Here is a 15,192-nt window from a genome sequence, read left to right on the forward strand (position 1 = left end):
ACAAGATGGGAGGAAGGTAAGAGGAGAAAATCAGTTCAAGCCACAGATTCAAAACGAGACAATTCAATTTCTGATTCGCAGGCGATAGAGAAGAGCGTTCACTTTTATAAAAGGTTCCTCTTTATTGATTCTGGCTCCATGAAACAACCAGGACAAAATACTATAAGTCTTTACAGTTGAACCAACAAAACAATAAATAGATTTCTGTTAATGAAAATAACCAGATTCCCTTCTTATTTTCAATCATACACGTTGATGGTATGAAGGATGAAACACTAGATCTTATAACATCCTATTATAATGAAAACACACATTTACAAAGATTTACAGCATGGAATCGTGGGAATTGAGTTGTCTGGACAGCAGAACTTGAAATCTCAGGTCCAGAAAGTAATAATACAGACCATGATTTTGTTCCAACCACGCAAAAAAGTTACTCTATGACTGTGACTCTTAATAGTCAACTGGTTAGTTGGAACAATATCTTGGCCTGGATTTGTACTTTCCGGACCTGAAATTTCCACCACTGCTGGACAGTTAAAGGAAGCGGTAAAGGTTTGTGTGGAGACTGCTTGAATGAAGTGAGATTTTGAACCGCACAGACAGGAAAACCATTGAAATTAAGCTGTCACATGAGGTAATTAACAATACATATAATGTACTAACTACAACATTTTATTGGTTATTTTTGTTTCATACACGTTCATTTTTTTATGTGGAATATGTTTATGTTTGTGCTTTTAAATGGATTGGATGAATCTAATGCTACCAGGATGTGGGAGAAACAGAAGATGCAAAAAAACATGTGTAGCACCTTTAATCTCTCTTCTGTCAGTCCAGGGCTGTTCACAGCAATGTCAAGGACGTTAATGGGGATGTTCCTGTGTCTGGAGAGGGGGAGGGGCATAGGTGGCAGCAGGGAGATTGGTGGTTCCGAAGTGACTAAAGGTGCAGACTGTCCAATCACAGACTAGATGGTTTCGAATGGAAGTAGCCGTCCACTCAGACTGGAGGGTGTAACATCAATCACAAAGGAACGACCCCTCCCACCGCTCCATGATGGCCGACAGAAGGGAAGGCGTGTGTGTGCACCAGTCTCTCTAGGTCTCTCTCATTCTCTGACTCACCAACACTGAGGGCTTATTTTGAGGGCCCCTTGATAGTGCCCGCCTCCTGGAGACGCGGGGAGGTGTAGGCTGAGGCCGCAAGGCAAGCTGCCGCCTCGCAGAAGCCGGGGAGTCCCGGCGGGCCCACCTTTCCGGGACGCCCTGCTACACCCGCAATACCCTGGGTGCCTCGCTCACCAGGCCTGCCATCGCGGGCCACGCCGTCAACACCCTGGGGACCTGTGGTGGGGAGGAGCAAAGGCACAAAGCTAAAGGCACCGGTGTCGTACCCAGGGTCAGGTGAGGCCCAGGCCCAGCCAGCAAAACAGGGGCCATGCCTCAGGAAAACTGGACAGGTAATATAGCCCCCTTCCCCCCAATCATCAAACTTTTCACACTGCAGTTTATTGATGTGTCATCATTTTTAGTTCTCTTTCATTATTCTTTGGGCTTCAAAAATAGCTCAAGTAGCCATTTCAGCCCAGGGTTGTAGCAGCAAGGCCTTCTGGGTGCTGTAGTTTTCCATAGTGTCAGTTTTTTTTTTTCCTCTCTTTAACGCGACCTTGGGATTGTGAAAGGTGTTATATAAATATAACCTATTATTGTTATTATTATTATTATTATTATTATTATTATTATATACAATACACACATAGAGTGGGTTGTGATGCCAGTGATTTTATAAGCTATTTATAGTTGTCCCTCATGCAGACTACAGACACCAGCTGGAGATGTGATCTCACCTGGGATTCCAGGAGGTCCGGGCTGGCCGGGGTGAGGACGACCTGGGTCTCCCTGCGCACCTTTCGGACCCCGCTTTCCTGGAGGAAGCAGCCATGATGAATTTAGCAAGCAGAAAGTGAGGATGCAGTGATGAGTAGGAGATCACCCCAAGGTGTACATTTCTAAATGTCTGATTAGTGTTCATGTGTGCACTGGATCAGGACCGGCATCCATCTTTAAAGTGAGATATATATTCTCAGTAGCTCACCCCACTTTTCTATATTAATGTGCTACTCAATTCAGATGCAGAGTAATTTGTAAGTCACTCTTAAAAAGCATCCATCCATCCCCCAACCGCTTCAAGAGTTAAAACATACAGTAATGGAGTTAAATACTATCTATATTACTGTACATGTACCTCTAACACATTATAATAGTACTGTTTACGTTCACCCTCCCATGTGACTATATGAATTGAAATGTCAGTGTTTGAACCACGCTTTACCTTTTTCACATTCATGCCGAATTTACACTCTAGAATTACAGAATTACATTATATTCACACTTACTCTTGCATGGCAAGTTGCTGAGCTGCACTTTGTTAAAACTGCCCTGGCCTGAATTCTTTAAAGACCATGAATAGACAAAGGCTGTGTCCGAATTCAGGGGCTGCGTCCTTCGAAGGACGTGGTTTATGAAGGTATAGCTTTTGTAGGCTGTGTTCGTCGAAGGTCGAAGAGAAAGCGCTGTCAGATGGGACAGTATGGCCTGCGAATTTCCTATTTGCGTCACCAGCTGTTCCCGCCCCTACCCTTGAGTCACCCTAGCCGTGACACACCCACTTTACCTCTGAGCAATGAATCTTGGGATATGTTGGGCTGTGAAGGATCCATGGGGTGGAAGGAGGCATCCCCAGACTGAATTTAAAGAAGCCTTCGAAATGGGATGAACTCGTTGCACCGCTGTGACGCATTTAGTCCCCGAATGCTGTCTTAGACAGATGCGGCCCCTGAATCGGGACACAGCCAAAGACTCGGTACCCCAGTGACACGACCCATCTGTACCTTTATGGCCAGTGTTCCCGATCTGTCCAGATGCACCAAGGATTCCAGGGATGCCCCGAGACCCTGTGAGTCCGTGTGGTCCCTGTGCACCGGGGGGTCCTGGGGGGCCAGGGGGCCCCGGGGGGCCCATGACACCCGCTCCACCGAGAACTGCCCTCTTGGCACTGACAGCCACCGCTGCCAGTCGCTCTGCCAGCCGAAAGGGCATCAGGTTAACCGGGCATCATGGGAAAAGGCCAGCAGGGGGGTAGGCAAATGCTCTCTTGATTTATACCAGCTTTTTGGTTTTCGGTCAGCCCCAGTGAAACGGGACGTTAGAGTAGGAAACTCAAAGTAAAACAGTCACTCACCCTGGAGCATCTTCAGCACGACCTCAACGATGTGCTGGTCTGTGGCGTCCCGGCCCTGGATGGGCAGCAGAGGCAGGGCAGAGTGGACAGGAGCACCAGCAGCAGAGATAAAGGCTAAAGCTAAGCTCAAGCCCCCTCCTGTATGATCTTTCAACTATATTGTGTGATCATGTTGTGTTGCGATATTTCGCTGCATTCATGTCTTTGTTGTTTTCGCTGGGCTGCAGTTCTGTTGTCAGAAGAGGTTTCCCTGGATCTCCTCCTTCAGTCTTGTTTCTTGATCTCGGACATTTTGTAAAATTAGCTCCCACTGTGTTTTGTTGTATCGTACAGCAGAGCCCTGCCCTGTACTGGGTCATGTTGTGCTACAGAGTGATACTTTCTGTGTTGCATTACCCTGCGCTGCAATGTGCTGTATTGTATCGTTCTTCGTAGCGATGACACGCACACTCATGGGAGTTTTATTTACACAAAAATGTTCTTTTTTAGACAGACGGACCAATCAGAGATAACCAATCAGCTTGTAGAGGAGGTGGGTCCAAGCAACTAGAGAAGGCAGGACCAACCAATCAGATGCCTTGGTCCCGCCTCCTTGAGTTGCTTAAACCCACCTCCTCTACAGTCTGATTGGTTGTCTCTCTGAACCAATCATTTTTCCTTCTGCCCTCAAAATATTTTTGTGTAAGTCAAACTTCCACGAGCTGACAGGAGCTTTGCTGTGTTATACTGTGCCACGCTGTGCAGCGGGTTCGACTTACGGGAACTCCTGACCTCCCTGGCATGCCTGGCACTCCTCGCTCTCCATGGAGGCCCCGGGGCCCTGGTAGCCCATGGGGGCCCTTGTCTCCAGGCTTGCCAGAGTCTCCAGTAGGGCCGTTGTGACCGGGGTCACCCCTCACTCCTTGCTGTGAGGAGAAGCAGGGGAAGATGTTCCTCAGCATGTGGTCCCCGCAACACAGGGAACCTGTTTATTGGGACACTGCAGGATTTAGATTTACCAAGCCGTGCAAAAGCTTGCTGCTTCATTTATGTGGTTTCATTTGTAATTCTGATTTCAGTGTCTGTGTCTATCTGTTTAAAAATATTTCATCTCAGTAGTGGAGCTGAGCATCAATCGAAGGTGTTCTACCTCATGTCATCCATTCGCATAAAAGTAGAATGAACCTTCAGAACTTTTAATAGTAAAACTTTTAACAGTAAGCTCTGAATAGATGGCATTGTTTATGAGTGTTCAAATTTTGCCCAGCTTTCTAGACTTAATATAGTATAACATGAAGTCACTCTTCAAGTACAATAATGTAAAATTAAATGTGTCAGTGTGGGGGAGGGGGGATTGTAATTTTTACATCGTGATTTCCCCACACCGTAATAAATACCTGTAACTTTTATCTTGTGGGGACATTTTTTCGGTCCCCACAAGGATAACCTAAATTTTATAAAAAATCTCTGACTGCAATCAAAAATAGAAATGGCAAAAATTGTTTGGTTATTTATGATTAAGTTAGGAGTAAGATAAGGGCTGGGTGGGGGTCACTGATGGGGTTAGGAGACAACAAAGATATGAATACAAATGTGTGTGTGTGTGTGTGTGTGTGTGTGTGTGTGTGTGTGTGTGTGTTTTATACCTGTCCTTTCAGTCCAGGTTCTCCAGACAAACCCTAAGAGAGGAAGACAACAATGGATTATTGGCAACAAAAGCAAAATTCCAGAAATAAATTAAATTAAAGGCAACCTCAGTGGATTCTGAGAACTACTGCAGGAAAATGTGCCATCTGGATTTAGAGCCCATAACCTTCTGGTCACGCTCCTCTCTCACACTCGCATAGAGCAACACTTCTATTATTATGCGACAACAAATCACGAGCATATGGACTTCGTAGCCTGGGCTGTTTTAAAGACACTGCGCTACTTACAGCTATTTAATCGAACGGCAAACTCGCACAAGCTTTTAAAGTGTCAAATTACATTCACAGAGAGCTTAATTATGATCCTCCGATGCACAAAGAGGAAGCCGTTCTGCATTAAGGACCTCCGAGGATCCATTCGTTTGCAGAGTCTGTCAGTAGGGCTTACTCAAAATGGCACTTTGAAGCGTTATCTGATGGAGTCCACTTTGGCATCTTAAACCCCCCTTTCCCCGATTCCCACCACCCTCTTACCTTCTCTCCTTTCTCTCCCGCCAGTCCCTCTACACCTGGATCACCCTGTCAGGCAGAAATTCCCAGCTGAGTGCCAGCTATACCATGATAAAAAATATTTCCCCTACTGCAAGAGACCATGATTTCAATTGTCAGCAAAGCCAAAATATAAAGGGTTCTGTTAAGTGGAGGCACACTTACAAAATCTCCTTTCATTCCAACTTTTCCTTGGAATCCCTGTAAAAATAAGATGGGTTAGATCAGACATCTGGCAATCACTCTATTCCATACGTGAGCATCTTAAATGAAGGAATTGTGTGAGTACGTATCACCCGAGTCAGGAAGTTTACAAAGTTAGCAACTTGCGGCTAATGTAGGACTCTTGCTATATAACAAAGATTCTCAAAATAACACCTTGGATTTGGATTTAGAATCCAAATTGTCAACTAAATCTCAGCCTCCGAAGACCTTGGAGTTCCGCCAGGGCACCAGCATTTCCATGGAACAGAGTTTTATGTGTAAAGAGTGCCACCATGTGGCCAAGAAGTGCCAGTGCTGTGAATCCACCAAGACAAAGAGATACACGCCCACCTTGTCGCCCTTGGTCCCAGAGAGGCCTTGAGGTCCGGGGACACCCATTGGTCCTCTCTCTCCCTTACTGCCCTGTATAAAAGGAAGAGCCAGTGAGGGAGTGACCAAGTTTATGGTGATCTCACCTCACTCCTCAAAACCAAACACAGTCGAAATACAGGTTTTACTCATGCAGTCACATCCTCAAAAAGATATCAGATTGCAAACAGACCCTATAGTTCCTGCAGGTGGTACACCAGCTCGTTAATGCACACACCGACCACACATACAGGGTCAAAATGTCCGGTTACTGATTGGCTAGGCATTAGCGTGGCTAAGACGTATGGTAAGATGGTGAATGATTTTGAATATTCTTGGTTGAACTGATTGTTGGTGCCTGTCTCGTCGGCTCCAGTATCTTAGAAAATAGCCACCTTCCTGTGATTTTCGCACAGTACAATATCTCAAGGGTGCTTCTGAACAAAAACTCCTGTCAGTGTCAGTTCCGAAGGCAGAAACACCTTGTCAGAGAAGAGGTCAGAAGCGAATGGCCAATCATATTACAGCTAACAAGAAGGTCACAAGTGCAAGACTAACAGCTCAGAACAACAGTGGCGTGCGGAAAGCTTTCTTTGAATTCACAGTTTGTCTACTGTTGTAGAAGATCTGGAGGGAAAAGTGGATCCTACCTGTTACTAACTAGGTGCACCTAATAAATATTTATACATTTAGTTTTTCGACTCCACTCATCCTCAAAAACACAACCACACTGCTACTGTATGTCAACCAAAGTCCCCCGATGTCTTACAGGCTGTCCGACGATTCCCTGAGGCCCCACTGGTCCTCTCTGGCCCCGGTCCCCCTGTGGAGGAGAAGAGCTGGGACAGTCAGCAGGCAGGGAAGACTGCTCGTCTGAATTCCGGAAGTTTCCGGGCTGCTGAGAATTACCTTTGGGCCAGGAACACCCTCCATTCCTACTTCTCCAGGTCGGCCTGGCTCGCCCTGTGGACAGGGTTCGAGAGAGTGGTTTAGAAACCATTGCTTTGGGAGATACTTTCCCTAACTGAAGCCCCAGCCATAAAAAGCCACTTCTTCAACTACTAAGCACTGCTGCCTTGCATTAGTAACATAACTATGCTGCATCATGTGGATGTTCTTGAATGTTCTCTGTTTCATTGTCAAAGGTGACCCACCTGAGGTCCGGGAGGGCCAGTCATTCCCACCAAACCCCGGGGTCCAGGTTCACCCTACCCGCCGAAACAGAGAGAGGGGAAGTCTCTTTTAAACACAGGTGCAGTTCCATACAAAATCAGCAATATATGTTACATTTCTGATAGTTCAGGTGTTACAAATTGCAATATGTCTCTACATTGAATAGATATAGTGACATTTAACATGTACTGTAGATAATCAATGGATTACTGATTATTAAAAGTAAGTCCACAGAACTGCTGTAAACCAGGAAAATCAGGAAATCAGTCTGGAGTCAACAAGTAACAGATCAATTATAGATACTAATGAGAAAAAGTCACAAAACCCTGCAATAAAGTGTAACACCTCGTTATGACATCAAAAGGCGAGGGCCTCACCTTTGCCCCCAGTCCTCCATTAGGCCCTGGGCTGCCCGGCAATCCCTAAAGGGCACAGAGTCGTAGGTCAAACCCACTGCTTTTGAGGTTTCCTAGATATCTGGCCGGTACCCAGAAATATTTTAATTGGGTGTCCAGCAGCCGTGCTAGAAGGTTTCTTGGGGCATTGGAGCTTGTAGGTTTGATACCTGCCTACATGCCTGATCAGTACCAAATAAGTTTCAAGGGGGCTCTGACGGGTTATTTTACTGCATGGCTACGTGCCTCCTGGATATCATTCTGTTTTGAGGTTCTGAGGCCTGTAATTTATTTGTGCGTTTCACAGACGTTATCCAGTGTGCCTGGAATGCAGTATGCATGCCTAATACGGTCCATTATCCTGGCACGCGTACACAAAGAGCGCTTAAAAACGATTAATTGTGACAGAGATATTTGAAGGTTTAAATTCAGAAGTAGGAAGGGTGACAATGTCCTGCTGGTGAAATGCCCAGGCAGCTTATATGGTAACTCTTAAGTGGCGCAAAGCAGCAGGAAAAGACTATATGTACTGATGGAGAAAACGTCACTTCACCGACAAGGTGACTCCTACATCAACTCTGCTGCGGGCACATGCTCGGGAGACAATACTGCCGCATTATCTGGAGAATTACTCACCGCTGCCCCCTGTGGGCCTGGAGGTCCTGGCATGCCAGCTTGTCCTTGGCTTCCCTAGAGATAAACCAGACGAGGGGATTCAAAGAGAGAAAATCAGTGTGCGACATAATGGTAGACGATGATTAATTCCCCCACCTACGCCTTGGCGCTTCTATTCCAGATCTCTAACGAATTAAACACTCCCTCATCATTGCTGTGACATTGCAGTAAGGTCATAACTAACTACAGCATTCTGAAAAGACTAAGACGAGGGAGGTAAAAATGTTTCAGCTGTGCCTTTTTGTGGCAGCTGCGCCCAGTTTTAATTACCTTCATTCCAGGAATGCCAGGTGTGCCATCCTTCCCATCAATGCCAGGCAAACCCTTAATGATAGCGATGATATTAGCATTAGCGATTAGCATTACCTAATATTAATACTAACATTATTCACCCAGAATACATAACAGAAGAGAACATGTGAACAAGCTGTATAGATTTAATTCAGTTATTTTTACTCACGTGCTCCCCCTTTTTGCCAACGACACCCTGCGGCCCCCTGATACCACGAGCGCCCTGTAGACATTGATTATAAAACTAAATGAGTATCAGGTACCATCCAATCACAGCGATATGCTGCCAACAGCCACCAGAGTCGTGAAATAGGAGCTGGATTACTGTATAAAAGTCACTGCGTGTCTCTGTAGATGGGAACATGCAGTTTTATGGCTTACTGAAGCATCCTGTAGCATAAAGTCCAGTCATGTTTTTGGGTAAAGTTGCTTGTTACTCCTTGCTTGATTCGGTAGAGTTGGCAGTTTGCTGACAAACCTCCAACTAAGCATAACCGTAATCATACTCTGTACGGTACAAGCTCTATATCTATATCTAGACAAGAGCCAATTGCAGGGATAGCTTCCTTTGCTTTGCCTGTTCTAAGAGCTGTTTTCATTGGCCGGACAGTCAATCAGCTGGGTCAAACAGACCAATAGATGAGCACTTACCAAGTCTCCCTTCTCACCAGGACTTCCTGGTGGGCCCCGGGGTCCTTCCTCACCCTATCAGAGGAAGAAATCAAAAGTGTCTTTAATCAAATGGAATGCTGGTGCTGGACAGTAGACAGGGCGCCCAGTACACAGGCCAGCATCTAGTCACTAACAATATAGTCAGACAATGCCAGACCAACTTTGTAAAACAGTCTTGTATTTACAGTGGGAATAACTTTTCTTTTAAGTGTCTGAGATAGAAATAGATTCCACTGTCAATTAGCTTGGACTTATATTAACTATAAAATGTATTCATATATGCAAGATAGAATAACTTGCTCTCACCGGTAGACCAGGAATGCCAATAGGTCCTGCAATGCCTTTGTATCCCTGAGGACCCTAATCAAAAAGAACGACCAAAGAAATATTGTAGTCCAGCAAGTCTGAAACCAAAACTGGGCAAGGGGGATAAAAAATCATATTTTCTTCTAAGTATAAAAAAACATAAGAGCAAAACAGATGGCTGATTGGTTGGTGTCAAATAAAGCCTGCGTAAGACGTGTTGACGTTTTGTACCTCCACTTAATTTCTCTCAATACACTTATCTCTAAAAGGTGATTACAGCGATGTAAACACAGAAATGTGTGAAGATGCTAAACACAGTGGCATGCTAATTGCCATGATTTAACAGATTACAGGTTGCTTAATTTGTTAATAACTCCTGCATGCTGGCATTCTGTTGCACCTTGTAAGACAGATCAAACTTCAGGATCGTCTACTACAGACGGACCGCAACGGACGCAACCCGCCGTACCCTCCTCGATAACATCTGATGTTTGCATTTCTTTTCCGTATGTTCTTATGCTAACGACATAGATTAAAATGAGCCAACATGGTTACAAATGTATCTGCTCTCTTTAATCCATTCTCTGGTATACTTACCGGTTCCCCTTTGGGTCCAACCATTCCGGGGTAACCTCTGAGCCCCCTGGGACCCTGCGAGGGCATGGAGAGAGACCATCAGAAGCTGCCGTCACCCCAGTGCTCATCTCCCAGGTTATCGCTCAACACGTCATGCCCTAACAATGCCCCTGAGAATACAGCTGAAGAACTGCCCAACCCAACAGGAATGAAATAGGGCACCGGAGGTCCAGGGATTCCTTGCTCTCCAGAGATTCCCACGTCGCCCTTGATTCCCTGCAAGGAGAAGAGAGAAGAGTAAGGAGAGACATCCCAGCAACAATGGCGGTGCTCTGTGCAGCGTGGGGAACGTCCTCGGGCCTTGATCACGTCTGCTTCATCTCTAAAAACATCTTCAAGAACTGAAGCACTTACACGTCGAATGAATTAACTTGTTTATTTTGGTCCGAGTATTCTCATCTGAGCAGTTTAACGTTATGTACAACTGATTGCGGTTAGATTGTGTAACACGTACCAAAGTGAAAGTCAGGCTTAGGGCCTTTGTGGTTTTCATGGACAGAACATCAAGGCATTGCCTGGGCTGGCAATATGTTCAGTATGGGTGGGGGTAGAGGTGAGAGCCCTGATATGCACAGATAATATGCTTTTGGCCCGACCCCTCCAGGACCTCCAGAACACCCCTGATATATCTGATGAGTGTGGAGCTACAGGGGTGAGAATTATCACCTCCAAAACCAAGGCCATGGTGCTCTCTTGGGAAAGAATCGATTGCCCCTTTCAGGTACAAGAGATGGTGCGTCTATCCTTAGTGAAGGAGCTTAGACACCTTGGGATCTTGTTCATTAGAGATGGTGAGATGGAACATGAGACTGAGATGCAGTGCAGTTTAGTAGCTGCGGTTTTTTTGGCCACTCAGCAGCTCCATGGTAAACGGGAAGTAAGGAGTCAGACAAGGGTCACAGTTTACTGGTTAGGCTGCATCTTTATCCTCACCTATGGTTACCAGCTGTGGGCAATGACTGAAAGAAATGACACAAGCAGCGGTAATGAGATTTCTCTGCATGATCGCTGCGCTCACTCTCCATGACAGGGTGAGGAGTTCGGAGAACGTCCTATCGGAGGGATGCCCGGAGAAGACACTGAACCCTCTCGAGGGATTACATCTCCCAGATTACTTGGGAATGTTCCAAGGTACCCCAGAGGAGCTGCAAAGGTCTAGGCTGACCTGCTCTATACGCTGCCTACACATTTAAGAGAACTAATGAAGCTGGGGGTGATGATGATGATGATGAATATGACGAGTTATTTCATTTATGGACAACGCTGAAATGCTTTCAGCAAATACAGGCTGATGCCACACTAACAACAAAAAATGTTGTCAGCCACGTGACTGCAGCAGCTGACTCAGAGGAAACAGCCTCTCTGTACAGGAACATATTCAGCACCCAACAACGACAGCAGAGCAAAGAGAACACGATCCCACGCAGTTATCGTGTCGCACATATAACAGCACGACTCCGTGTTGGTTCTGACGGACTGTGTCACCATGCTGAGCGACAGAGACGACCCGGGCTGTGAAGCCTGTCTAAAATGTCACTTGATGTGATCAGCTGGGGCCCAAGGCCTACTGATGTGTGGCTTCAAAACCTGCTCTGGAATATTTAAACATCCCTAAATCGGCAGGTACTCCAGTGAATACGGTATCGGATGGGTTTGTTTCAGAATAACCTAACACCAGCCTGGGGGCAATTTTATTCAAACTCTCAATAGACCAATCAGAATTCTGGAGACGTCTATATTATTTTTGTTTCATTGCTAGTTTGCGACTGACAGTCAGTATGTGTATTTTGCTTCTTTTCTCTACAAAACGTGAGATATTCAGTGGGGTTAAATGATAACACACAGTCATTGACTAGTTAAAATGTCGTTTAGTAGATGTTTCCATTGCTGGCTTTGACGTTCCTTGATTGCGATCGAGTGGTGCTGCGACATGGACCAGCTTACACGTTACATCACAGCTTCTGTGTCCTCCAGGCGCTCATTAACTCGGATTAATTCACCTGGCTTTGCCAGCCATGCCATTCCCTGTAGGATGCCTTTCATCTCAGTCATCTGTGTTCTGCTTCAGCCAGGACTGACTAATCGCAGCTAGATTAGTGCCAATCACTACTCAGGAGGCATCATTATCACTAATCCAGCTCCACTGGTCTGGATCATCATCCCACGGTGTAGTGGGTGTCAGGTGGATCACCTACAGACCACCTAAATGCACATCATTTTCCATCAATCCCCAGGGTAGGTCATCACCACTCTGGCCTTGAAGCACACCTTCCTTTCTCATATGTCGGATGCTAAAATGCTGCTTTTTATCCAAAGACAGCTAAATTTGGCCACCCTCTTTAACCACCATCTTATCTGCGGTCCTCCCACCCTTCAGAAGCTAGCTGATTTTCTCTTACTGTCTGAACTGCTTGAAAATCTACGCATTAAACATCGTTCATGTTCAGGGTAATTTCCGTAGCCAAAACCATCAGCTGAGATGCTGATTGGAGTTCTTGTTCAGGAGGACACCTTGTATATGAGAAGCTGATAGAAGTCCTATATGAGAGGGTGTTTTGATGGTGCTGTGGACCAGCAAACTGCTCCTGCACGTACCTCCTTGCCGATGCTCCCGGAATCGCCCAGCATCCCAGCACGACCCTTATGTCCCTGGGGGAGAGAATACCATCGAATTACTGGCCAACCATTCCATCAAGGTAGAGAGACCATTTGGAGATTCTATCCAGGCTCGTGATTTCTTCTAACCTTAACTCCCTGAAGACCCTGGGGTCCCTTCAGTCCTGCTGGACAGTTTGTGGGACACTGGAAGGGAAGGGAAAACTGGTCCTGATCCGTGCACCAGACATAAACAGCACATACTGATCATGCTAAAGTGAACTGAATTTAGGAAAAGAGTCAGAATTCGCTGGCTGGAAGCAACTACAGATACTAGGGATTTGTCTTGGCAGCACTGGTGAATGCATTTGGAAAAAAGTAGAACATAGATTAAGAATAATTAAAAACAGAAATAAAATTAAATAGATTTAAGTATGGGCAGTAGTGAAAATCAATACAGTAGATTTCTAAAAATTAAAGGAAGTAAAGAAAAGAAAGAGAAAGAGAGGGAAGATAGAATAAGATAGAAAGGCAGTTTGTTGTGATCCTGAACAGAATTTATCATGGTATGTGTTTGTCGGTCCACATGCCCTACTGTCTGTTTGTATGCCTTCCTGATGGTCTGCATGCCTTCCTGTCTGTCTGCATGCCTTCCCGTCTGTCTGCATGCCCTCCCGTCTGTCTGCATGCCCTCCTGTCTATCTGCATGCCCTCCCGTCTGTCTGCATGCATCCCGTCTATCTGTATGCCTTCCCGTCTATCTGCATGCCTTCCCGTCTGTCTGCATGCCCTCCCGTCTATCTGCATGCCTTCCCGTCTATCTGCATGCCTTCCCGTCTATCTGCATGCCCTCCCATCTATCTGCATGCCTTCCCGTCTATCTGCATGCCCTCCCGTCTATCTGCATGCCTTCCCGTCTATCTGCATGCCCTCCCGTCTATCTGCATGCCCTCCCGTCTGTCTGCATGCCCTCCCATCTGTCTGCATGCCTTCCCGTCTGGTTGTCTGCTGATCACTTACATTTAGATGGTTATTGTACGAGTGGCAACAAGTTTAGGGTGAAGAGAAGGAGGAGGAGGAGGAAGAGTCTGAATGGGAAAGCAGGTCTTACCTGGAAGTCTGCACTTCCTTCCTCTCCTGTGAACTTTCCTGGACGGCCCTGGAGAGAAGTGGAAAGACTGAATGAAAAAAAGGAGACACACCGACATCATTCAACCTGAAAGGACTCCCAACCAACTGGCTGCTAGCAGTGCTAATGGCTAAGCTAAGCGCTAATGTGCTAGCTGCGCTATGCTAGCTGGGCAGAGAAATGTGAGCACGCTACAAACATTACTCAGCAAAAAGCCTTTCTGCACTCAGCTAGCTCATGAATATGTATTTCACTGAGGCTGGGATGGAGAATAACTACATTTCGGAGCAACTATTGGCTCTTAGCAGCCCAACCTCCTGCAGACAGGTGGAGTTACAGGAGTTACAGTTACAGGTCTGTCTGAGGTTGGAGGTGCACGTCAACCTTCTGGTCTGTGAGCTTCACGCATGGAGCAAACCCCAGCTTCGGTGTGAGTGACTAACATGTCTGAAGAGTCTGGCGTTTGGGGGGGCATCAAAGATGGGGAGAGTCAGGGGTGCGGGGGCGCGCAGCAGCAGCGTAGCGTGCGGACTCCCAGCATCCTAGTTCTTTGTACTTGCGTATACCCTTAAAATGATGTTGAATAACGACTTACGCACATTTCAAGTTACGAACGGCCGTTCGGAACGTAACTCTTTCATAAGTAGAGGAGCGTCTGTACTGTCTATCTTCCCACAGCCCACAGAAAGCACCTGCTTCTGTGCCACACGCTCGTCTGGCCTTGAGAAGCGGCCATCAGACACCCCTCTACTGCCCAGCAGCGTTTTGCGATGTACCGATTTCACCTGAGTGCTGCCCTTTCATTCTCCACACTTCAGCTACTCGCAGTTCTGCGGTCGATCACATTCTGCACCATTCTGTAGCTCACCAGCTTCCACTCTGCACTCGCGCTCCTCCAGTTATACAGCTAAACAATTCACCTCATACAGCTTATCTTAAAAAACCAAGAAACCTGCGGTCCAAGTGTCTAATATCTCTGCCAGCTCCTATATTCTTTTCACATACCTCTGAATGCATATTTCTTTGGAAGCGTTAACTCATCACTGACTGGGAAAAAAGGTAAGGTTACAGAGGTTATACTGGTCTATCACCGAGTGAGCTTACTGGTTTGCCTGGGGGTCCTGGTAATCCTGGAAACCCGGGTGGACCCATCAGGCCCTAATTAAGAGTGGAAGAGCAGGAAAAAGAGGAACAATATTATACACACACACCGGCACACACGCCTTGCAGAACGGGCTTGGTAACCATGGTGATAACCCAGCTAATACCTTGATGCCTGCTTTTCCCATTACACCTGGCAGACCAATTGGACCAGGCAGTCCCTGGTAAT

At 46.2% G+C, this 15,192-nt stretch overlaps 1 protein-coding gene across 3 annotated transcripts in view; it reads right to left on the reverse strand.

The window, feature by feature from the left end:
• Nucleotides 1-15,192, reverse strand: part of col9a2 (procollagen, type IX, alpha 2) — a 22,653-nt gene continuing 7,461 nt past the window's right edge. For all 3 annotated transcript variants that reach the window (XM_023832068.2, XM_023832070.2, XM_023832069.2), the window contains exons 8-32: nucleotides 15,131-15,184; nucleotides 14,967-15,020; nucleotides 13,845-13,892; nucleotides 12,884-12,940; nucleotides 12,734-12,787; nucleotides 10,301-10,354; nucleotides 10,100-10,153; nucleotides 9,503-9,556; nucleotides 9,176-9,229; nucleotides 8,694-8,747; nucleotides 8,504-8,557; nucleotides 8,195-8,248; nucleotides 7,541-7,585; nucleotides 7,145-7,198; nucleotides 6,900-6,953; nucleotides 6,760-6,813; nucleotides 5,973-6,044; nucleotides 5,583-5,618; nucleotides 5,403-5,447; nucleotides 4,869-4,901; nucleotides 4,002-4,148; nucleotides 3,244-3,298; nucleotides 2,894-3,082; nucleotides 1,850-1,927; nucleotides 1-1,346 (exon numbers count right to left, since the gene is read on the reverse strand). In XM_023832068.2, the coding sequence (XP_023687836.1) occupies nucleotides 1,141-1,346; nucleotides 1,850-1,927; nucleotides 2,894-3,082; nucleotides 3,244-3,298; nucleotides 4,002-4,148; nucleotides 4,869-4,901; nucleotides 5,403-5,447; nucleotides 5,583-5,618; nucleotides 5,973-6,044; nucleotides 6,760-6,813; nucleotides 6,900-6,953; nucleotides 7,145-7,198; nucleotides 7,541-7,585; nucleotides 8,195-8,248; nucleotides 8,504-8,557; nucleotides 8,694-8,747; nucleotides 9,176-9,229; nucleotides 9,503-9,556; nucleotides 10,100-10,153; nucleotides 10,301-10,354; nucleotides 12,734-12,787; nucleotides 12,884-12,940; nucleotides 13,845-13,892; nucleotides 14,967-15,020; nucleotides 15,131-15,184 (1,713 nt within the window). In that variant the 3' untranslated portion in view covers nucleotides 1-1,140. The remainder of the gene's footprint in view (nucleotides 1,347-1,849; nucleotides 1,928-2,893; nucleotides 3,083-3,243; nucleotides 3,299-4,001; nucleotides 4,149-4,868; nucleotides 4,902-5,402; nucleotides 5,448-5,582; nucleotides 5,619-5,972; nucleotides 6,045-6,759; nucleotides 6,814-6,899; nucleotides 6,954-7,144; nucleotides 7,199-7,540; nucleotides 7,586-8,194; nucleotides 8,249-8,503; nucleotides 8,558-8,693; nucleotides 8,748-9,175; nucleotides 9,230-9,502; nucleotides 9,557-10,099; nucleotides 10,154-10,300; nucleotides 10,355-12,733; nucleotides 12,788-12,883; nucleotides 12,941-13,844; nucleotides 13,893-14,966; nucleotides 15,021-15,130; nucleotides 15,185-15,192) is intronic.

Source organism: Paramormyrops kingsleyae, chromosome 23 (genome assembly GCF_048594095.1).
Source record: "Paramormyrops kingsleyae isolate MSU_618 chromosome 23, PKINGS_0.4, whole genome shotgun sequence".
Taxonomy (NCBI): Eukaryota; Metazoa; Chordata; class Actinopteri; order Osteoglossiformes; family Mormyridae; genus Paramormyrops; species Paramormyrops kingsleyae.